The sequence below is a fragment of the Bos mutus genome, chromosome 18 (genome assembly GCF_027580195.1).
Source record: "Bos mutus isolate GX-2022 chromosome 18, NWIPB_WYAK_1.1, whole genome shotgun sequence".
NCBI classification, from domain to species: domain Eukaryota; kingdom Metazoa; phylum Chordata; class Mammalia; order Artiodactyla; family Bovidae; genus Bos; species Bos mutus.
The window spans coordinates 19,079,805-19,103,493 of NC_091634.1; the positions used below are offsets into that span (position 1 = coordinate 19,079,805).

Consider the following 23,689-nt stretch of genomic DNA (forward strand, 5'->3'; position numbering starts at 1 on the left):
GCAAAGCACTCTCGACTCACTGGGGCAGAAGACTGGGGGCAGCCGTGGGCCGAACGCCTCTCTTTCATCTATTTGCATCTTCTGAATCGGGAAGAATGGTGCAGGCTCTTGGGGTGCTGGCTCGCTAGCTGAAAAACATCAGGGTATTAATTACATACACATGCCAAACATCAATGTACTTGAGTCTAAAACTATTTCACCAGATAACATGTGCTTTTCTTCAGTACCCCACTTAACCAGCTCACGCCAAATGCTGAGGATACAGAGAGAACATGCAGGCCCAACCTCTGACTTTCATGGACATTTGAGCTGGAATGTCGGTCACCCAAGGACACCTGCAACCAGGTGCCCCAGTGGCTGTACCACCGAGGTGGCGAGGGTGCTTGTCGTGCACACTCACATCACCTGAGACCTAAAAGGTTGAAATACATCCTTGAGGGAGGGCCATCTCAGGAGAATAAAGACTTAGAAACAAACAGGATGTCAGACTGATCAAGCTCAGAAGGCTTCACATCACTCAAATTGTCAAAGAGCAGAAAAACTGAATATGAACAAATTATCATGTTCACATTAATAATCTCATTTTTAAAGAAGAGATGATTTGGTTTTCAGAGATAAGAGAGAAAGATGGGGCAAGTCTAGAAAAATATGTATCGAAGTATTGGTGGTTATCTCTGGGAAAGAGGGATTCCAAGAGACTTAAGCTTTCTACATTTCTAAATTTTTAAACTTTTCAAGTAACATATAATTGTGTAATTAAAAAAATAAGTTGCCTTTTTTTCACAGAAGAAATTAATAAATAGGCTGACATTTGTGGTCACCTACAAACAAATAGTATCTTATATCTCTACATAACTTTTTGGGTAAAGGCCCTTAAAAATTATACCTAAGTCTACCACAGACTGACAAGGGCAAGAAGAACACTCTAAGACTGAGATGGGAAATTCTGTCCACCCACCCAAGCATCTGAAAAGTCTCCCACCCTTGCAGATGGCCCCCTATCCTATGCCCGAACCCCTGGCTGGGGTAAACAGAACAGGTAGAACAGGCTACTAACCAAGAGTCAGACTCATTATAATGAGAACAGAAACCACCTACCAAGTGCTACTTATGTGCCAGGCAATGCCCATCTGACAGGTGAGCCAGAGCACACAATCTGCCCTACAGAGAAGAAAGCAGAAGAACCCCTGTACATATTATGACCAAATGTTTCCTAATAATCCTGGCATCTTGTCATCAACCACATGAAAAAAAGGAAGTTTTTTTTTAATGAAAATTTTACTATTTTTTAATTCTTTTCAACTAGCACACATAGAAAAATCAATATTATCAAACATAGCCATTCTAAAGATACACCATAGATTTATGCCAGAGAGGAGGAAAAAAAAAGAACTCTGCTCCATCTCAATTAAAAATGCAAAAGATTATGAATGAGTGAGTGAGTGAAAGTCGCTCAGTCATGTCTTACTCTGTGACCCCACGGATTAATGTAGCCCACCAGGCTCGCCTCTGTCCATGGGATTCTTCAGGCAAGAACACTGGAGTGGGTTGCCATTCTATAAGTCATATAAATATTTTTGGATCTGTCTACTAAGGAAAGCAAAAATAAATAAATAAGACCTAATTACACTAAAAAGCTTTTGCATGGCAAAGAAAACCATCAACACAGTGAAAAGACAACTGAATGGAACAAATGTTTGCAAATGACATGACTGATAAGGGTTAAATATCCAAAATATTTAAACAGCTCATACAACTCAACATCAAAAACATTTTATAAGTAAACAACCCAATTAAAAAATGGGCACAAGACCTGAAGAGACATTTTTCAAAGAAGACATACAGATGGCCAACAGGCATATGAAAAGATGTTCAACATCACTAATCAGCAGAGGAATGCAAATCAAAACATGATGAAAAAAAAACACAAGATATCACCTTACACTTGTCAGAATGCCTACCATCAAAAAGACCACAAATAACAAATGTTGGTGAGGATGCAGAGGAAAGAATTCCTGTACGTTGCTGGTAGGAGGGTAAACTGGTGCAGCCGCTGTGAAAAGTAATACAGAGATTCCTCAAAAACTAAATGGAAATATCATATGATCCAACAATCCCACTCCTGAGTATATTTCCAGGAAAAAAAAAAAAAAACAAGTCTATTTTGAAAAGATACATCTACCTGAATGTTAACAGCAACATTATTTATAATAGCCAAGATATGTAAGCTACCTAAGTGTCCATCAACAGAGGAATGGATAAAGAAGATATGGTATACACACACACACACACACACACACACACACACACGTACACAGGAATATTATTCATCCATAAAAAAGGAAATTTTGCCATTTGCAATACCATGGATGGACCTGGAAGGTATTATGTATAGAGAAATAATTCAGACAGAGAAAGACAAACACAGTACATTATCACTTACATGGGAATATAAAAAATAAAACAAATGCATAAATATAACACAACAGAAACAGACTCACAGACACAGAAAACAGTCTAGTGTTTACCAGTGGGGAGCGATAAGGAGAGAGGGGCAAGAGAAGGGTAGGGGATTCAGTGATACAAACTACTACGTATAAAATAAGTAAGCTACAGGGTATCCCCTGGCGACCCAGTGGTTAGAACTCCGCACTTTTACTGCGGGAACTAAGATCCAGTGAGCTGCAAGGTACAACAACAGCAACAGCAAAAAAGCTACAAGGATATATTGTACAGCACAGGGAACAGCCAAAATTTTAGAACACCTTTAAATGGAGTATAATCTATAAAACTTTTGAATCACTATGTCATATACCCGAAACATAATATTGTAAATTAACTATACTTAAATAAAACTTGTTTTAATTTAAAAAACACGAAACTTAAAAACATCATCAGTTGCTAATTATCCTGGTTAAAAATTGATACCAAATGAAGGAGCAGCTTCCCTATAGACACCACTGTTTTCTTTTTCAGATTCCAAAGTCTGAAATATCTGACATACCTTGTGCCACAGATGATGCTTCAACCAAGTGAGTCTCTTGGGAACTTTTGAAGTCCGCTTCCCTGGTACCCTCCTGATCATCCTCACTGTCACCTTGCTCATCCTCAGAGGACGAAGACTTCTCATCAGAGGAGCTGGCAAAGATGGCCTTGAATAAGTCCATGGATGGGCGGCTACCCTCTCCTTCAGTCTGTGAATCCACATCTTTGTTCACTACCTGTATTAACAGTGAAATGAGAATCAGAGGTGAAGAGGCAAGGATGAAAAGAGCTACACATTCTAGAGCATGGCTCACGCACACGCACAGGTGCTCGTGTCTGTACTCATGTGTGTGGGGCTCCATATCCACACATTTGCTAATTAAACATTGATCACTCACGTATTATCATTTTGTGGTACTTTTCTGATTCAATACCTGTAGACCACGCTGACTGGTAGAAGCAGCTGAAACCTCTCATGGAAATAGGTCATCAATCAGAACTGCAACAGACCCAGAAAAAGGCAGCAGGGACTAGCACAGCACGTCTGTCCCGGTTCCAAAAGTCTATCTGAGGCTTCTATGGTGGTCCAGTGGTTAGAATCCACCTTGCAAGGCAACAGACACCGGTTCGATCCCTGGTCTGGGAAGATCCCACATGCTGAGGAGCAACTAAGTCTGTGAGCCACAACTACTAAGCCCACGTGCCCTAGAGCCCATGCTGCGCGACAAGAGAAGCCACCGCCGTGAGAAGTAGTAGCCCCCGCTGCTGCAACTAGAGAAAGCCGTCGTACAGCAACGAAGACCCAGCACAGCCAAAAATAAGTAAATAAATAATATAAAATAAAAAAAAGTCTATCTGAGCCTTTAGAAGTCCAAACACGAAAGGTAGTGAAGACAGTGTACTCAATAAAAGGTGCTGAAAACTGGGGACCTTCTCATTTGGATAGCAAGATCAAACCAGTAAATCCTAAAGGAAATCAACCCTGAATATTCATTGGAAGGACTGATGTTGAGGCTGAAGCTCCAATACTTTGGCCACCTGATTCGAAGAGCCAACTCATTGGAAAAAGACCCTGATGCTGGGAAAGACTGAGGGCTGGAGGAGGGGGGGGTGTAGAGGATGAGATGGTTGGATGGCATCACTGACTCAATGGACAAATTTGAGCAAACTCCAAGAGACAGTGAGGGAGAGGGAAGTTTGGCCTGTTGCAGTCCCTGGGGTCGCAGAGTTGGACATGACTGAGTGATTGAACAACCACACAATGGGGAGAGTGCGAGGAACACACTGACGAAGTGGTCCTGGAGCTCCCCTCTGCAATTACAGGTCACCCTTCCTAAAAGCAGCCGGGATGGAGGGTCAGGCTAGTGACTTTGTACATACCCCATCCTATAAACAGGGACAAAGGTATGAAGAAGGCATGGTTCCCACATCCCAACAGCTTATCACCAGACAGACATGGGCGATCTAAAGTACTACGTGTAAACAGCAGCCACAAGAGTGGCTGAGATCAGAATCCACTTCAGTCCTTCCGTTTTACCACTGAAGAATGTAGGTTAGGAACGACAAGAGGCTCTGTCAACGACGCACATGTGCTATACATAAACACACACATGCTACATGCCCCAGGTGGGCCTGGACTCTACCCAGTGGAGCTCTCATTCTCGGCCAGTAGTCCCTCCCATATCCCACACCACCTCCAATTTCTGAAGCAGAGTTATAAACATGTGAAGAAAACCAATACAAGATGGAGTTTGTGACTGTGTAAAATCCTTTCCCATAGAAAAAAATTAAGGATATCATTGTCCACTAAAAATAACCAGGGCACCTTGGAGTAAGGACTGACTCTAGAATTGGGGCTGAGATATAAAAAGATGAGCTTAGAACATCTAACTGTGCCCAGAAAGTGAGGACACACTCACAGCGTAAGAGGGATGTGCCAACGGCACACAGGAGCCACACTGAAGGGGCTTCAACTAACCAAACCGGGACAGCTGGAGCATTAAAATAAGTTGGGGCTCCCCTGGCAGTCCAGTGGTTAAGACTCCACGCTTCCACTGCAGGAAGCACGGGTTCAGTCTCTGGCCGGGGAACTAAGATCCCACACGCCACACACTGCGGTCAAAAAAAAATGACAGTACTCGATTATCCCTTTGGGTAAAATAGGAAACCGTGGGTCCACAGGGATAAAAATAATTTGATGAGGGACAGCGTGTTTATATATTTCAGAGCTCTTCAATTTGTATCAAAAACAAAGTAAAAATGATAAATAAATAAATGCACTTAACTACAAAAGGGAAAAGACCAACTTCATAGTGGAGAGGTCCGGCCGATACCACCTTACCCGAGCAAGCAAAGTGAGAGTCAGGAACAGGACAAATCAACGCCATGCGCCACTTTGGCAGGGCACGCTGAGACCACAGCGGCACCCCTTCTCAAGTGTTCCTGCCAAAGATGCAGGTGCGGGTCTAATCCTAAGCAAAGGCCAGACGAGCCCAAACTGAGGACTATTCTACAAACCGCTGGCCCGTAACCATCAAAAGTATCGAGATCATGAGAGTCAAGGAAAGACTGAGGAACTGTTCCAAGACTGAAGGAGACTAAAGAGTCGTGGCAGCTCAATGCAGCGGTGATGCTGCGCTGCACTCTGGCTGTGAAGGACAGCTAGTGGATCTCGAACGGGTTGGAGGACTGGGCAGTAATAACGCATCAATGTTGACTTGCTGATTGTGATGGATGTTCCGTGGTTGTATAAGAGAACGCCCTTCCTGGGACTTCCCCGGTGGTCTGGTGGTTAAGAATCCGTGAAATACAGGGGACAAAGATTTGATCCCTGGTCAGGGAACTAAGATCCCACATGCCTCCTGGCAACAAAGCCTGAGAGCCACAACTAGAGAGAGTCCGTGCACTGCAATGAGAGATCCCACATGATGATGAAACACAGATCCCATGAGCTGCAACTAAGGCCTGATGAGGCCAAACAAACACATAAAAAGAGGATGCCCTTCTTTAAAAGAAAACGTGGGTGTGATGGGGCATCCGACTGGCAATTCATACTCAAGTGGTTCAGGAAAAAAAACTGTCTACACTGTATCTAAACTTTCAAGATTGTTTCAAACTTTTCAAAGTTATAAAAATGTCAGGAGAGAGGCTAACAGCGAAGCACAGGAAATCATAGCCACAATTCCCTATAAAAGTCACGTATTTGATATTTTTATGACAAACCACAAACACCAAAGTCACATGCATGGACCATTACTGAATGACACTGTTTGCAGACAGTCCTGACCTTTAATAGTGTCTGTATTATTAAATGTCCCTTGGTGTGGGAAATGGCAACCCACTCCAGGATTCTTGCCTGGAAAATGCCACGGACAGAGGAGTCTATGGGGTCGCAAAGAGTCGAACACGATTGAGCAACTGAGCAAATATGGACATTATTAAATGTACATGAGTATATAAGACATTCTACACTTAGATAGCCACAGAAGATGTTTTTTTTGTTTATATTTTTTCCAGAATATAATAGGAGCTGTACTGAAATTAAACAATTAACAACATACACCAAACACACAACAACTACATCTACAAAGCTCCCTAACCACCACCACCCCCACCTTCCACCAAAAGTGTGCACATTCACAATCGTGGTGATTCAGGGAAAGAAATTAATTAACTCAGAAAGGGGAAGAGACCCTGCTACGGTCACAATCGAATAACTAAAAAAGCAAGAACCAAGACATTTCAGTCAAAATTATCTAAATACTATCGCAACATGATTTGAGAAAATCTAGAAGGCTTTCTGGAGAAGGAAATGGCAACCCACTCCAGTGTTCTTGCCTGGAGAATCGCAAGGGCGGGAGAGCCTGGTGGGCTGCTGTCTATGGGGTCACACAGAGTCGGACACGACTGAAGTGACTTAGCAGTAGCAGTAGCAGAAGGCTTTCTAACCCAATGACCATATCACAGAGCCAGAACCCCCGGGTTTTATACCATTAAACCCCAAAGGGCATGGTTCCAAATCCATGGTGGCGTGGGGGATGGCTGCTGCTGCTGGGCTCAGCAGGAGGGGGACCATTTTTTCTGACCATAGGAGCTGTGGTTCCAACAGTCTGGAGTGAATGTCACTGCTGTCTTCCCCGGCCTGCCCTCCTGCCACTTGACTCCAGACAGAAAAGTCACAGGAAGTGCAAGGCAGAGCAAGGAAACAAAAGCCCCAACTTTCTAACTGGAGGACTTAAAAGGCATGTCAGCAATATCAGGAAGAGGAGGAGCTGAATAGGGTGATCCAGGGGTAATGAGTTTCTTTCTGCCTCACCTCTGAGCTCAGGGATCTGATTCTGAACAGCAAACCATAGCCTTTGATAACAGAACTATGGGATTAACTACCAGCCAGATCCCAGACCAGCCACAAGGAACAGCACATATGGGAAAGATCTGAAGAGTACTATATAAAGGCTTTGAAAACTTGAAGAGCATTTCAACCAAGAGTGGTTAGAACTTGTAGCCTGAACCTAATTAGGTCCATTGTCCACTTAAGCAAAACAAAACAATACAAAACATCGAGATTCTCCTTAGAATTTAAACAAGACCCAGAATCTCATAACATTAATATTCAAAGTTTCCAGAATGCAATCCAACCTTGAATAGGGAAAGTGTTAGTCACTAAGTCATGTCTAACTCTTTACGACCCCATGGACTGTAGCCTGCCAGGCTCCTCTGTTCATGGAATTCTTCAGGCTAGAATACTGGAGTGGGTAGCCGTTCCCTTCTCCAGAGGATTTTCCCAATCCAGGGAACAAACCCGGCTCTCCTAAATGACAGGCAGATTCTTCATCATCTGAGCCACCAGGGAAGCCCAAAAAGCCTATAGCACCTGATATTCCCAGGCATTCTCGCATCCAAGTACTAACCAGATCCCTGCTTAGCTTCTAAGATCAGATGAGATCGGGTACATTCAGGGTGGTACGGCCAGAGACAAAACTTACTTGGTACACAACAAACAGGAAAATCTCAACTTGCAAAAGATAATCAACAGATGCCAACCTCAAATGACAAAAATCAAAATGACAAAAATGTTGGAATTAGAAGATAGATTTTAACGCAGCTATTATAACCATGCTCCAAGAATAGAGACAAACAAATGAAAAGATTTTTTAAAAGTCTTAGCAAATAAATAAAAGATATAAATACAATAACCCAAGTTAAAAATTCACTGGATGGACTCAATAGCAGAATGGAAATGGCAGAGAAAAGACTCAGTGAACTTAAAGACAAATCAAGAGAAATTATCTAATGTAAACAGAGGGGAAAAAAGATTGAAAAACAGAACAGAGGTTCAGAGACCTATAGTATAAATTCATTTAATGTCATCAGAGTCTCAAGAGAAGCGTGAGAATGTGTGCAGAAAAATGTATCTGGGGGAATTCCCTGGTGGTTCAGTGGTTAGGATTCTGCAATTTCACCGCTGAGGACTTGGGTTCCATCACCAGTCAGGAAACTAAGATCTCATAAGCCACTCTGTGTGGCAAAAAAGAATTTTTATAAAAGAAAAATATTTGAAGAAAATAATAGCTGAAAATGCCCCAAATTTGTTCAAACACAAAGATTCAAGAAACTCAGCAAACCCCAAACAAAATAATCTCAAAGAAATTCACACCCAGATACATCGTTATCAAACAGCCAAAACCGAAGACAAAGTGAAAATCTTAAAAGGAGTCAGAGGAAAAAAATCACGTCATTACAAGGAGAGGAAGAACAATGTGAATGGCTGCAGGTTTCTCATCAGGAACCACGAGGCCAGAAGGAGGTGGTAGAATATTTTTAAAGAACTGAAAGAAAAGAACTGTTGACCCAGAATTCTACATCCAGCAAAAATATCCTTTAGGAATGAAGATGAAATACAGGATATTCTCAGATGAAGGAAAATTAAGAGAATTAGTTGTTGGAACTGCTTGGAAAGAAATGCTAAAGGAAGGAAATGATAAGGGGGAAATTTGGAACTTCAGGAACAGAAATGGTAATATCCAAGTAGATCAAACATATTATCTCCTCAGCAGTTCTCTAAAATATGTATAACGATGGAAAGCAACAATTTAAATATTGTCTGCTGAAGTTTTTTGAGAATATATATATATTAATATGTAGCATATAAGACAACAACATAAAGCAGGGAGGGTAAAGGGATTGCACATTCCACTCAAAGTGATAAAATATCAATTCTAAATACATGGTGAAAAGGTTAAGTATGTGTATTGTAACTCCTAGGGCAATCACTGAAAAACAGAGTAAAAAATTAGACAAATTAAAATGGAATACTAAAAATTATTAAAGTAATATGAAAGAAAGCAGTAAAGGAGAATCATAGGAATGAAAGAGAGGGAATAGAATACAAATAATAAAACTACAAACCAAAATCCAATTATATTTACAAATAACATTAAATGCAAATGGTTAAAACATACAAAGATTAAAACACACAGATTATCAAAATATATTTAAAAATAAAAGACCTAATAACAATGACACGCTGTTTATTAAAAACCCACTTTAAATGTAATGATAAAGAGTAATATTACATAATGATGAAAAAGGTCAATTCACCAACAAAACGTAACAATCCTGGGAATTCCCTGGCAGTCCAGTGGGCAGGACTCTGCACACTCACTGTTAAGGGCCTGGTTTCAATCCCTGGTTGGGGATTGATCCTGCATGCCGCACAGGGTGGCCAAAAAAACATAATACCTCTATATAAAACAATCCTCAGTGTGTATGTACCTAACAAGAAAAGTTTCAAAATACAGGAAACAAGCACTTGGGAATACAGTATGGCAATTTCTTACAGTGACATCTGTATGTACATATTTCCCACCAATCCCACAATTAGGTCTTTACCCTAGAGAAGCGTAAACTTACGTTCACACACAAATCCACACACGAATATTCACAGCAGCTTTAGTTATGATAACCAAAAGCTGCAAACAACTCTAAGTCCTCAAAGAGTGAATGGACCACGACGCTGTGGTGCACCCATACAACGAAATATTAAGCAACAAACCGGGTACACACCCAGTACTGAGGAATCTCAAAGGCATGACACTAAGTGAAAGAGGCCAGTCTCAAAAGGCTATTTATGTATATTGCCTGATTCCACTTATATAACATCCTTCAAGGAACAAAACTATGGAGACTGAGTTGAGAGCAACGGTTGACACGGGTTTAGGGTGATGGGAGGGTATGGCCACAAAGAGATGGCATGAGGGAATGTTTGAGGTGATGGTATCTCTCCGCATCCTGATTATGGTGCTGGTTCCATGAACTTACATATGTGTAAAAACTCATTGAACTGTATGTTTTTTTAAACAGTCAAGTTTAAGGTATGTTAAAAATAAAATAATTTTAATGAGGCTATTAGAAATAAAACCAACTTTTTATTAAGCTCAACTTTTAACTATTAAAGCAGTCTTTTTTTTTTTTTTTTTTTTTTTTTTTGGGTGGGGGGCACACCTCACGGCTTGTGTGATCTTAGTTCTCTGACCAGGGATTGAATCTGAGCCCTGGCAATGATGGTGTGGAGTCCAAACCACTGGACTGCCTGGGAATTTCCACAGCAATAGTTTTTTAAAAACCCAATGAATATTTTCTCTATAGTCTCCATAAAAGGGAAACTTGTTACTTGAAAAAATCATATTTTCTATACAATACACTGAGTTTTGTTTCAGTGTCTGACATTCAGTGAAAGCCATTTCAGGTAGAGATGTTCATAACCTCTCCTCAAATGATTAAGGCTATGTCTGAAATTGTTGAACTGCAGAGCAGACATAGACAAACTACAGCCCATAGGCCAAAGCCAACCCACTGCCTGTTTTTGTAGTTTTCCTGGAACACAGATGAACTCATTTTTTTTTCCATATTGCCTGTAGTTTCTTTCGCACTCACCAGCCAAGGTGAATAGCTATGGTACTGTATGGCCCACAAAGCCTAAAATATTAATATCTGGCCTTTCACAGCAAAAGCTTGCTTACCACTGCTATCGAATAACAGCAAAGCATCACCACTGGGAAAGGCAAAGGCCACAGTCAGCCTGGCAAAGACAGCCTGAAAGCCCTGAATACCTTATTCGAGACTGATTCCGTCGCACGCGCTTCCTCTTTGTTTACTAATGGGCTGGGCTCTGGTTTAGCTGGACCAACTTTTGATCTAGCCAAACTTAAAAATTCACTAATGGAATCTTCTTTCTTTTCTTCTTTAGAAGTATCCCATCTGGATGGTTTTCTTGATTCTGAAAGGTAGGACATAGACCTAATATCAGAATTAGCAAGCAAAAGGCAAGCTCTACACTGCTGCTGCTGCTGCTAAGTCGCTTCAGTCGTGTCCGGCTCTGTGCGACCCCATAGACGGCAGCCCACCAGGCTCCCCGGTCCCTGGGATTCTCCAGGCAAGAACACTGGAGTGGGTTGTCATTTCCTTCTCCAATGCAGGAAAGTGAAAAGTGAAAGTGAACTCGCTCAGTGGTATCTGACCCTCAGCGACCCCATGGACTGCAGCCTTCCAGGCTCCTCCATCCATGGGATTTTCCAGGCAAGAGTACTGGAGTGGGATGCCACTGCCTTCTCCAACTATGGCTCTTTAATTCATTCAAGAACATCAGTGAGCCTTTATGGTCCAAGCACTGTGCGAGGTGGTAGGAATGTGGCAGAGCCCCAGTCACAAATGGTGTACACCGGGACCATGTCAGCATGAGCTGATGTACTCATATAAACAATCCTTTTAACAGGAGACTTTGCACTGCTTGTACCCTATGGGTTAGATGGGTAGTTGAACGGCTTGTACCCTTTACTTTTGTCTTCCCAACAGGGTAGGGGCTGAGACCACAGTCAGCACATGGACCTGGGGAAGCCCCACTCACTGTCGGAAGCTCGGTGCTGTGGAACTTTTTCACTTGATGCTTGAGTCACAGGTGAGGAAGCTGTCTCAGGGATCGTCAGAAAGTTGAAGACTGAGTATTTGTCACGTTTCACTCTCGGTAAGCCAACTAAAGTTGAACTGGGGGTTGAAAAGGAAACATATATATAATTTTAAGAACAACTGCAAGGATTAAAATCAAATTCCTGTGAAGCTGCTCATCTCCTGTTTTTCACCAGCAGCCCTTCAACTTGACTAAAAAGATCCCTTAAGATGTTTTTGCTTCTCAAAGCAATTTTAGAATTTGGAATGTCTGACTTCAGGAGCCAGGAGTTTTTTCTTATTATAATAAGAGCCAGAATTTAACTCTGACAATGGATTTCCATGAAAAAAAAGTTCCATTGCTAAAAATATGCCTAAATTTTCTGACAAAATCTCTGATTCAACTGGATATGCTTTCTTGCCACGTTTACAATCAGATAAGTTGTTGAATTCATGTAACAAATCAGAAAACATAAGTTTCATTTTAAACGTAAACTCTATGTGCAGGATTAAAAAGGTGACAAATTAGACAGACATTTTGTTTTTGTAATTTGACATATCTGAGTTTCCTATCTTCAGTACAGAATAAAGTTTGCTAAATGGAGGTCGGCTTATTTTTTTAGTAACAAATTAAAACAAGTTAAATCTGCAAAGTCCGCAGTTCAAAGTACTTACAACTAAGTTCACCTAGAAAAACAAAAATTTTAATGGGTATGTAAGGGGAAAGTAAGCTTTAACACACGAGCATAAGTACTGACATAAAGGCAGGTTTATCAAACTTACTCTGGATAAGGGTCAGGGACATTAAACCTCTTACACAGAAGCTTGTCAGGGTGCCACTCAAATGTGTCTCGGGTAAGCTTCCCAAACATCTTCATCTTCACAGCCGACTGCTTGTCACTGACGTCATTCTGGGAAAAGACAGTCATCCGTTTCATCAAGTGGCCACACAGCTGGCCTGCTTCCCCATTTACGAGTTTTCAAACAATCTCCCAAAATTCCGAAACAGCTTATGCTATATATCTGCTAAAGTACACTGCAAGTTAAAAGAACAAACCTATTTCTTATTCTATAGTGCCATGTATATTTTGATGCTTTTCACCAAAAGATTTAATGTATCTGGCCACACAGTGTCTTCATTTTAAAAATTCAGCATTGTAGGAGGTACTTCCCTGGTGGTCCAGTGGTTGAGAGGGACGTGGGTTTAATCCCTGGTTAGGGAACTAAGATCCCACATGCTGTGGAGCAACTCAGCCCACGAGCCACAACTAGAGAGCCCGTGTGCTGCAACTAAGATCTGAGGCACCCAAACAAATAAGTAAATAAATAAATAATTTAAAAGAATTAAAAAAAAAAAATCAGCACATGGGGAATGGTGGCAACAGACCTCTTGGTCCCGAGGGACTTCCACCTGCTCAGAATCGTCCTCCTCCTGGGCGTGAGTGAACCGGGAGGACAACGTCGAGTGGGAAGACGCGTAGAGCAGGGCTGCCCGGGCAAACTCGTCCCGCTCTCGGCCTCGCTCCCACTCTGTCATACCGGGATCCAGACAGCGTTCCAGAGCATCTATGGGGGAGAACAAGGAACTGCTTCACTCCTAGGAAAAAACGGGGAACTTCTAGGAGATCAAATTGTGCACGCCACTGCAGAGTTCAACCAAGCAAACACAAATCGTTAGCAGCCTGGTTCTGAAGAGCGTGGCACTGAGGTACTTGGCGGGTAATTGTGCTCCCTTCCTCAAAATGATGTTTTTATCTGAAGCACCAATAGTCTACCATGGTGAACAGTTTGATAACAAAATAATTTGTTAAGTAAATGTTTTATTAACCCCCCAAAATGATGCTCTTGTTGAATTCTGCCTCCTGCATGGAACAGAGAAAAATATTGGGAGACTAATGCTTGATTCAGTTTTCAAAGCCAGTAACTTATTTCTAGTTCTAGACAGTGAAAATTCATCCATATACTGTATTCCAAAATTTGAGCAGAAAACACTTCTTTCTCTCTTTTTGTTTTAATTCAACAAGAAAACATCAGGGATGTAAAATCTTGGCACAGTACACAAGAATATGCTTTGAAAAACCAACCCCTCTAATTTGAGGACATGCTCTCGTAGGACTTCTGCGTATGTGAGCAAGCTCGTGCCTCAGCCTTGCCATATTTACTTCAAAGATCACAGAGTGACTTTTTTCCCATGCAAGGGTTCAACAGCCAAGTGTCTTTGTAAGTCAAACTTTAGACTATGATTTAGAGCTACATGGTTAGGATCTTAAGACAGAGTGGGAAATGACCTTGTTCTCTTGGCAGGAAGTGCAACCCTCACACAGAAGTCAAACATTTGCAAACAGAAAATGGCCTGTAATTTAGCATTAGCCAAGGCACGCTCTCTATTTAAACAGCTATCTTTGGGACCCGAGATACAGAGAAACACAGGCTAATTGTTCCTGCTTTCTTAGGTCAAGAGCCAGGGCCTTGAACCTTTTCAGTGCTCACAGCAGGGCAAAGGAAAACTGCCAAAGCAGGACACCTCAGTTCTGAATCTGGGCCTCGGGTCAGAACAGCAAAAACACTCCCCCTGGTGACACGTGGTACACCCCGGCCTAGCACCCACCTTTCTGACCCCGTTTCATATTCGCTAAAAATTCTTCATATCGTTTTTGCTTTTCTGGATCTTTAGCGAAAGGTTTGAAGTTGCTGGTTCTTGTGCTGGCCATCCCTCCACTCAACGCCATGTGCCACGAGCAGTGTCCGACGTCTGGAGACAAGGGCTGCGGTCTGCTGCCTGAGGCACTCTGGGCCAGGCTCCTGGCCCTGAGCTGAGCGGCTTTAAGGTCAGTTGCCTGCTTCACTTCTTTGAGTCTCTCTTTATCTTTCTGGGACAGAAATTCTAACACTGAAGTGGGTGCCCCTACAAAGAAACAAAAAGAGAAAGAGATTAGATATGTTGTTAAGACATCTATATTCACATTCCTTTGCACATATACATTTGCAATATCACAATTTTATGTAATTGGAGGGGAGTATTTTACATGCAGTGTCATCTGTATTCATACCGTCCCTGTGGACTAGACAGGAATAAAATAACGACACCTCCGTTTTAAACTTGGCAAAAGTGGGGGCCAATACTTCGATGTTTATCAGGCCAACGAGTGCTCCTAGGGAGAGGGACGTGACACTGCAGTCTCGGGGCCTCCATTAGCATAAGTCCGGGCTCAGAGCACGGTTACCCGTCACGCGCTAGTATCACAAATGCCCACTGAGCGTCTACTCCATGCTGGGCCTGGGGCTGGGAGAACAACACATACGAGGTCCTGCTCTCACTAATGAGGGAGACGGACCCTAAAGAAGCAAGAATCAACACCAGAAGACTGCCATGAGAGGAGGACTATGGGGGGAAAAAATAAAAACGGAGTGACCTAGATGAGAGGACTGCTCGTAGCGGGAGAGAGAGGATAATTAACAAACAGTGGGCAGGGAAAGCCTGGGAAGTCTCTCTAAAAACACAATATCTGAGGTAAGTTCTAGTAAAAAGAAGGAGCTGGGAATTCCCTGGTGGTCGAGCAGTTAGGACTCTGCATTTTCACTGCCGAGGGCCTGGCTTCAGTCTGTGGTCGGAGAACTAAGATCCTGCAAGCCTCACAGCAAGGCAAAAAAAAAAAAAAAAAGCCAAAACAGGAGAGAAAAGAGAGGCAGAGGCAAAGTAAAGGCCTGGAGACACATCAGGGGTGGCAGGCTCAGAGGGCAGGAGGGGGGATCACAAGGCTGGACCACAGCGGGGTTCACGGAGAGTGGAGGAGGCTGTGGCCTGAAAGGCAGGCAGGGTGGGGTCCACAGGGCCCCAAGAGCAGTAGGGGAGGATTTCAGGGGAGTAGGAGGGGAGTCATGTAGTTTGACAGCTCTTGAAAGGAACTAAGGAGGCAGGGAGGAAGCGGCTGCAGTGATCCAGATGAGCGAAGGTGGGCACAGAGACCAGGGTGGCAGCAGTGGGAATGCAGAGAAGTGGACGGCGTCCCCACGCCTGGTGAGGGCAGACTGAGAGGACTTGCAGAGGGCCTGGGTAGGGCAGGGGAGGCAGGGGAAGAAAGGCGCTGAGAATTAGGGTTCCTGTGTTCTAGGCCGGGCAGGGGGCCGCTGGTGGTACCACTGACTGAGAAGGGGAAGGCTGGAGAAAGAGCAGCTTTGGGGAAGGAAGTGGGGAACCAAGAATTCTCATTTGGTCTACTGTATTTGAGGCTCCCAAACCAAGCCCAAGTCCATCTCTCAGTGGGTGTTTGGGCTCCAGCCTACAAGGGGATTCTCCGTATCTATTCATCCATTCAGACACACTCACTCCTCTCAGGCTTTCAGGAAAAGACCCACAGTACCCTTTTCCCCAGAGGAAAAGAAACCATATGCTCCCAGGCTGTGCAGAAAAATGAAGATACACATGGCTCTGGTCTTCACCTCATTCTTGGACAACTACCAAAAGTCTGGAAACTGCTGCACTTAAGACAGGGCTTAGAATTTTAATGACACAACTCAAACTGATGATGAAACAGCAAGTACTAAGTAGAGGCTGTGTACAGTTAAGTACGCCATTCACAATCACCAACTTTTATTCCCACAGCCTGGGAGTACAAAATTATGTAAAAACTTCAATGGAAAAAGGACGTTCCATTTTGCTTTGGGTAGCTCCGGTTATTATAAACATCATGATTTTAACCTTCTCCGTGGCACATACCTTGAATAGGCGTCTCTCCTAGCAACTCTCCCCGCTTGCAGGCATTCAGCTGGTGCCTACTACGTGTCCCCGGGTCATTTGTTGGCTTCCCGGCTGACTCTGATAACACCTGAAGTAAGTGGGAGTTCTCTGAGGTTGCGGCCACCACGGGTCTGAAATAATGCACTGGTCGATAGTCTCTTGGCAATTCGGGTGGTGGATAAATCTTAAAAAAAAAATACAATAAAGCAAAATTCGGAATATACAGGCAGCAAGGTGATGACGTTTTACTGAACCAAGAAAGCTCATTACCTCTGGGCGTTGTTAATCCCACCCTTTCCTAGGCAGGGCGGCAGCCCCAGGAACAGCCTGCCCAAGTGCCCAGGCAATACCCATCCTGGATGTGGAGGGGCATCAGAACCACCCTGTTCTCAAGGTCAGACATTTTAGATATCACCCCGATCACGCTTAACAGAGATGCTACTGTGCATGCTTTGTATCATAGGAACAATAATGATAACTATGATAACTATAGTTAATGCAACTGGTTCACACGGAGAACTGGTCCACTGTGAATTAGAAAACTTAGAAAAGTATGATTCATGGCTTAGCTTTTAAAAAATAACTTTAAATAAGTTTTTTTTCCCTGTAATCTCTCCTAGTTTAATGTTCAAAGAGTATGACTGATTAAAAAATGTTCTTAGGGTGCTATAGATATATTTGAAGAGTATTATGTCTTGGCTTAACTTAGTTATTTTTAAATTCAGTATTCTTTTTCTGGTTTTGTTTCCATTTCAAATAGGAGTTTCAGGCCTTATTTTTTTCTTTGATCAAAAAATTTTTACTTAATTTCAGTACTTCACTGAAATTAAAGTACATTTGGGAAACTCAGGCATTCCTTTAGCTTATCTGTTAATTTTAAAATTACTGCTCTAAATGGTCCTCCTTGCTCCTGGTCTAACAAAAACATGTTTAAGGACAGTCCTATTTAATCAATTTTCTAGATTTTTCAGCTACCTGGCATTCTGAGCTCTGTGATCAGTGAATCACTGACTGTTCTCAGCTCCAGCCACACACTGCACTCACCTGGGGGGTTTAACACTACTGGTGCCTGCATTCTGTCCCATAAAAAATGTCAGCTCTGGTTGGAGTGTCCCAAATTTCCCAGGTGGCTGTAAGGTGCACCCTGGGGTGAGCACCTGGTCCGATGAGAGTCATGAAAGAGTGCTATGATCATCATTAGCAAATCTCATTTTTATCATCTTAGCATGACTGCCTTCTCTGAAAAACACAGACTCCCAAATCAGCCAGGAACATTCTCCTGTTACCATGACACTAAAGTCCAGAAGAGCGTGGCAGAAAAGAAGTGTGTGTATACACGACTCTTCTTCATTCTCCTCTACTGCATTCAAGGGCTACCCTGATGGCTCAGTTGATAAAAGAATCCGCCTGCAATTCAGAAGACCCGGGTTCTATTCCTGGGTTGAGAAGATCTGCTGGAGAAGGGATAGGCTACACATTCTGTAACATTCTTGGGCTTCCCTTGTGGCTTAGATGGTAAAGAATCTGCCTGTAATACGGGAGACCTGGGTTAGATCCTTGGGTTGGGAAGATCCCCTGGAGAAGGGAAAGGCTATCCACTCCAGTATTCTGGTCTGGAGAATTCCATGGACTGTATTGTCCATGGGGTCGCAACGAGTTGGATACGACTGAGCAACTTTCACTTTCCCTGCATTCAAAGCATTTCACTCCCTCTGCTAAATCGTTGCTCTGTTTCGCCTCTGGATGCAGAGCCTGGGTTTTTAGGCACAAATTAGAAAACCTGCCTGTCCGTGAGAGGTTCAGTGCACACAATCCCGCTCTGAATTGTTCATGCCCAAAGCCCTCTCCAGTGAGGAACCACCAGAGTCCTTCTCTCCATTTATACATCCTGCCCACAACACTGGGTTTGTCTGTCTAGCTCTCTCAATGAGCAGGAGCTACTTGGAGGCCAAGACTTAGTCTTGAACACTGAGTAGAATAAGTACTTCTCGACCGTTTTAAAGATTTGTTTTTAATGTGGATCATTCTTAAAGTCTTTATTAAATTTGTTACAATATTATTTCTGTTTTATGTCTTGGTCCTTCGGCCATGAGGCATGTGTGATCTTAGCTCCTTGACCAGGGATTAAACCTATACCTCCTGTGTTAGAAGACAAAGTCTTAACCACTGGACCACCGGGGAAGTCCCTCTCAACTGTTTTAATGCTCCCTTTCATTCGTATAAAAAACTCATACTCCCCTTTGACATTTCTGGTAAACGATAGCAGCTTACTACATGCCCCATACTGTTCTGATATATTCTGCTCACTGTTTCAGTAACTATCACAACTAAACAAATCAAAGCCACTGTAATACCACATATAATTTCTCAGGCTGTGCTGTTCCTGGCTTCCCAGGTTCTGGAGAACTACAGGCCAAGCCACAGAGATACTTAACAAACGTTTACTGAGTCAAAAACAAAAAACCCGTTAAAATGTGGATCAATCTAACATAAGGATGCCAAGGAGGTGAATGGTCAGACACCCCTCCTGAACTACCAACCACCCACCCAAACCTATGAGCATGGGGCTCTGATAGGTTGTTAAAGAACCATGTGTCCAAAGCTGTAAAAAAGCTCACAGAGACAGGACTGTCTGGAAAGGCATGGAGAGTTCTCCCCAGGATCGACCCACATGCTCCCAGCTTTTCTCCCTTCCAGTTGGCACAAGCAAGGAGCCCAGGGAGCCCTGCCCATAGCAGCTAATGTGCTCCATGGCTGCCAGGAGGAGTCGGGACCAGGAGCTGCTATGGCTCTTTGAAACTTTCTATAAGTTACATTGCCCCTAGGGTTGTATCAATTTTTTTCTCCTACCAGCTTCTAATATAATTCTTCCTTAATGGAAATAACCACTCACTTGAAGCTCAGATTTAAAGGATTAGCAGTTAGGGACTTCTCTAGTGGTCCAAGAATCCCTAGTGGTTAAGAATCTGCCTTGCAATGCAGGGGACAGGAGTTTGATCCCTGGTCAGGGAACTAAGATCCCACATGCTATGGAGCAACTAAGCCCAGACCAGAACTACTAAAGCCCATGCACCACAATGAAGGATCCCGTGCGCCACAACCAAGACCTGATGCGGCTGAATAGATAAATATATATATTAGGGAAAAAAACTCTTAAAAAAAAAAGATTAGCAGTTAGATGTTTTGGACACAGTGTGGCTGCTGACTGACATTTCCAACGTAGAATGTTTCCCTGGACCATTAATAGTCACCAAGCTGTTGCCTCAGTTAACAGAATTTATTTATCTTTTCAGTTGTTAATATAATAACTGAGATTACACAGCAGCAGATATTTTAAACATTAAACCAGCAAGGAAAAAAAAAAAAACTTACTTTCTTGGAAGATAAAGGTTTAGAAGCCAAGGAAAAGCCATCCAAAATTTTGCCAACGTAGCGAAGGTCTTTCTCTGATTCTACAAAATGATGTAATTTGATTAGTTCCAGAGGCAAAGAAGATTAGAATAGGACAAAAGACCTCAGTTTTTTATCTCCAAGATCATAAAACACTATATGTCACTGCTATCAGTAAAAGGGAGGAAAGAATGGCCTGTAAAGCCCTCACACCTCTGTTGACTCAGTGACCAGCAGCCCAGAGCACACCGCCCTGTGCAGATTAGGCTGCCCATGGCACCTCCATCAATATTATCTAGAAAAAGTACCTGAGGTCCTAAGCTAAGGGGCACCAGAGAATATACTCTATGGAGTAAAAGATCTCAAAACCATCAAAAGAACAATTATGGATAAAAAATAAAAATAACTTTGAAAGAGTCATGGAGAACCATGGGGCGACAAACTTCCCAGTTTCTTTAGCAACCATCCAAATAAGGCACGGAAGGCAGTATAGCCGGGGACTAATTAAAGGTGCTTTCGTCTTCTTCTCAATTGAAATTCAAACAAAGACAAAGATCACTAATTCAGGATAGGACTAAGGCCCTCTGACTTGCAGCTAGGGATGGTTTTATTGGACTCAGAGACAACCCCTTTGATACTCAAGGACTGTCTGCACTTAGAGGTTATGCTGAAAATCCATATGCATGAACTGCATTTTCTGTAGCCAAAAGCCCCTGCTACATGACCACCAGCACTTACACAAGCTGGGTGTTGAACCCTGAAGCAGGCATGGCTACGTGCTGTGTAGGTGGTGCTGAGGTTTTAAACCATTTATGACGCAGCACTGGCCAGTAATTACCCTCCCCTATGGTCTCATTCTTTGTACTTCAGCTGACTTAGAATGTTTGTACCAGCTTCTGGAAATCCCTAAAATCCTGTAGGGAGATATAGGACTAAATTTTACATTCTCAGAATTTTGTATTCTTTTAAAACCCAGCAATTTCACTTTTATGAATTTGTTCTGAAGAAATAAATAAACGTCTATACACAGAGAGCCGTGAGACTATTACAGCCCTATTGATCAAAAAAATAACAACAATTTAAAAATCAGCTATGGAGGCTGGCTACATATAGATTCACTCGGTGAAAAACCGTAAGGTCAGAACTGTAGATGGTGTGACCCTAAGGGGAGGGGAGGGGACTGTGGCAGAGAGGTAATAAGGGGAGGGTGAGGAGCTTAGAGGGAGGCACCAATCCAGGCTTGATGCGGAGAGGAGGGGGATTTAAGGCAAAGGTGCCATACAAAGAAAGAGCCAAAGATTTGGCGGAGAAGGCAGATTTAAATATGTATTTATTATAGATTAGTAATTACTATACGAGTCGGACACGACTGAGCGACTTCACTTTCACTTTTCACTTTCATGCATTGGAGAAGGAAATGGCAACCCACTCCAGTGTTCTTGCCTGGAGAATCCCAGGGACGGGGGAGCCTGGTGGGCTGCCGTCTATGGGGTCGCACAGAGTCGGACACGACTGAAGTGACTTAGCATAGCATAGCATATAAATAATATGTTAACATTAGTAATATATATATGTGTATATATATATATATATATAAAACAATATATATTAATGTTGATATAGCTAGTATTGGGTTGGCCACAAAGTTTGTTTAGGTTTTTCCATAGACCTTATGGAAAATCCCAAATGAATATTTGGTCAACTATAAGGAATAACTAGCATATGGCAATACAAGTTATAATATTAATTAATGTGTTATAACGTTAATATTATATGTCTTCTTTTCAGTTAAAAAACCAATACATAGTCTTGGGAGAAAAATCCGAAAATACAGGTGAGCAAAAGGAAGAAAATAAAAGCAGCCTAGTTCCCACTCGGATGTGACGTCTACTAACGTCTGGCTACACACCCAGCCAGCACCTTGTATAAAACCCTATTTGTTGGGCTTCCCTGAGAGCTCAGTTGGTAAAGAATCTTCCTGCAATGCAGGAGACCCTGGTTCAATTCCTGGGTTGGGAAGATCTCCTGAAACAGGGAAAGGCTACCCCCTTCAGTATTCTGGCCTAGAGAACTCCATGGACTGTAGTCCACGGGGTCCTAAAGAGTCGGACACGACTGAGCGACTTTCACTTTTTTAGCGGTGACGAGGACAGAGGTCACTCACACACGTATAGTGCTGGGTCTCCATGGGACAGGTGAGTCACTGCCATGCTCACTGCCAGAGGCACAGAGAGGCAGAGCAGCCTGCCTAAGGTCACGGCCGATTACTGAGGAGAGCCAGGACTGGAGCCCAGGAAGTCTGTCTTCAGTCCGTGTTCACAGCCATCAAGCAAACTACTTCTGAAGACTATTTTTGCACCTGCTCTTTTCTCTTCTGGAAATGTAAAATTGACATTATTTGGGAGAGTGATGCTTAGATTATTGAGATATATTTTCTAAGTGTTAGATCAAGCTTGACCTGACTACAGCTAAAAATGTCTAAATGGATTGTTTTATTTAGATTCTCATCTTACTTTAAGTGGTTGTTATAGAAGGTGTCATTTATTCACCATTTATTCTTTGCGGCAGGTACTATGCCAAACCTGTGATGCCATTTAATCCTTACAATGGCCTCAGAGTGGATTTTACCCTCACTTTACAAATGGTTATAAGACTCATGCAGGTGGGCAGAAGAGAGCTGTGACTCAAATTTAGGTCTGATTGAGGAGAGAGACAGGATTCAAATACAATTCTGACTGGATTCAAATCCCATGTCATTAAAACCTACTGACTCCTCCCTACACCTTCTCTGGAAAGAAAAACTGAAATCCTACTTAGATCCATAGAGTCTGAATCACTATAGACTCTGACTTGAAATTCCAGGTGTACAGAGAGAAGTCCATCTCTGAGCTCAACAAGAGCCCCTAAGAGCCAGATACACAAGTGAAGAGATGGGCTGGGCACCAATCTCCATCTTGCTGCAGGCTCTCTGGACAGACCACGTGGTCCCCACACCTGGCTTCCTAACCGGTTTCTTGAGTTGGCCTCCTTTGGCCACCTGCCCAGTTCCTTGAGCTGGGAGTACTACCCTCTGACCAAGTGTCAGCTCTGACTTGCAACATGAGCCAGCACCTGTCCACATACTTGCTCCTTTCCTGACTCAGGCCCCTTCCTCCTCCCCACTTGACCTTGCCTTGACAGCTGGCTCTGGCCTTGAACAGGTCTAAATCCCACTTCTGTCTTACTTCCCACCGCGGGCCTGTCTTCTCCCCACTGTGTTTCTCACTCGGCATCTTTGACCAATGACTTCCTGCTCCACAGAGGCTGACCCTCCAGTATTGATTGTGCAATCCCTTCTTCCTGAGGTCCTGACACTTGGTCCTACCATCAGCTGTGGGCCCATGGAATTACCTTTCTGACTTTTATACTGCCTGGGTGCTGTCCAGCCATACAGTCCGTCCCCGGGCTCCTCATCCTTCAAAACAGTATCATACTTGGATAGAGTTTCTGTGGCATAGATATCGTCATCTTCCTCTTCCAGGGCACCTACACCAAAAGCCTTTAAAAACAGAATTTCACACTGAGCAATTTCAGGTTTTTAGTGTATGCCTGCATTGAAGGATGAAGCTACTATAAGGATATGACTGATCAGAC

The 23,689-nt window shown here is 42.9% G+C and overlaps 1 protein-coding gene across 2 annotated transcripts in view; it reads right to left on the bottom strand.

Moving 5' to 3' along the window:
• The window catches only part of GPATCH1 (G-patch domain containing 1), a 55,806-nt gene that overhangs the window by 8,318 nt on the left and 23,799 nt on the right, over positions 1 to 23,689 (bottom strand). For both annotated transcript variants that reach the window (XM_070388000.1, XM_070387999.1), the window contains 10 exons: positions 23,447 to 23,594; positions 20,039 to 20,118; positions 16,646 to 16,850; positions 14,537 to 14,833; positions 13,316 to 13,494; positions 12,712 to 12,839; positions 11,891 to 12,027; positions 11,097 to 11,263; positions 3,005 to 3,221; positions 21 to 128 (listed from right to left, as the gene is read on the bottom strand). In XM_070388000.1, coding sequence (XP_070244101.1) covers positions 21 to 128; positions 3,005 to 3,221; positions 11,097 to 11,263; positions 11,891 to 12,027; positions 12,712 to 12,839; positions 13,316 to 13,494; positions 14,537 to 14,833; positions 16,646 to 16,850; positions 20,039 to 20,118; positions 23,447 to 23,594 — 1,666 coding nt within the window. The remainder of the gene's footprint in view (positions 1 to 20; positions 129 to 3,004; positions 3,222 to 11,096; positions 11,264 to 11,890; positions 12,028 to 12,711; positions 12,840 to 13,315; positions 13,495 to 14,536; positions 14,834 to 16,645; positions 16,851 to 20,038; positions 20,119 to 23,446; positions 23,595 to 23,689) is intronic.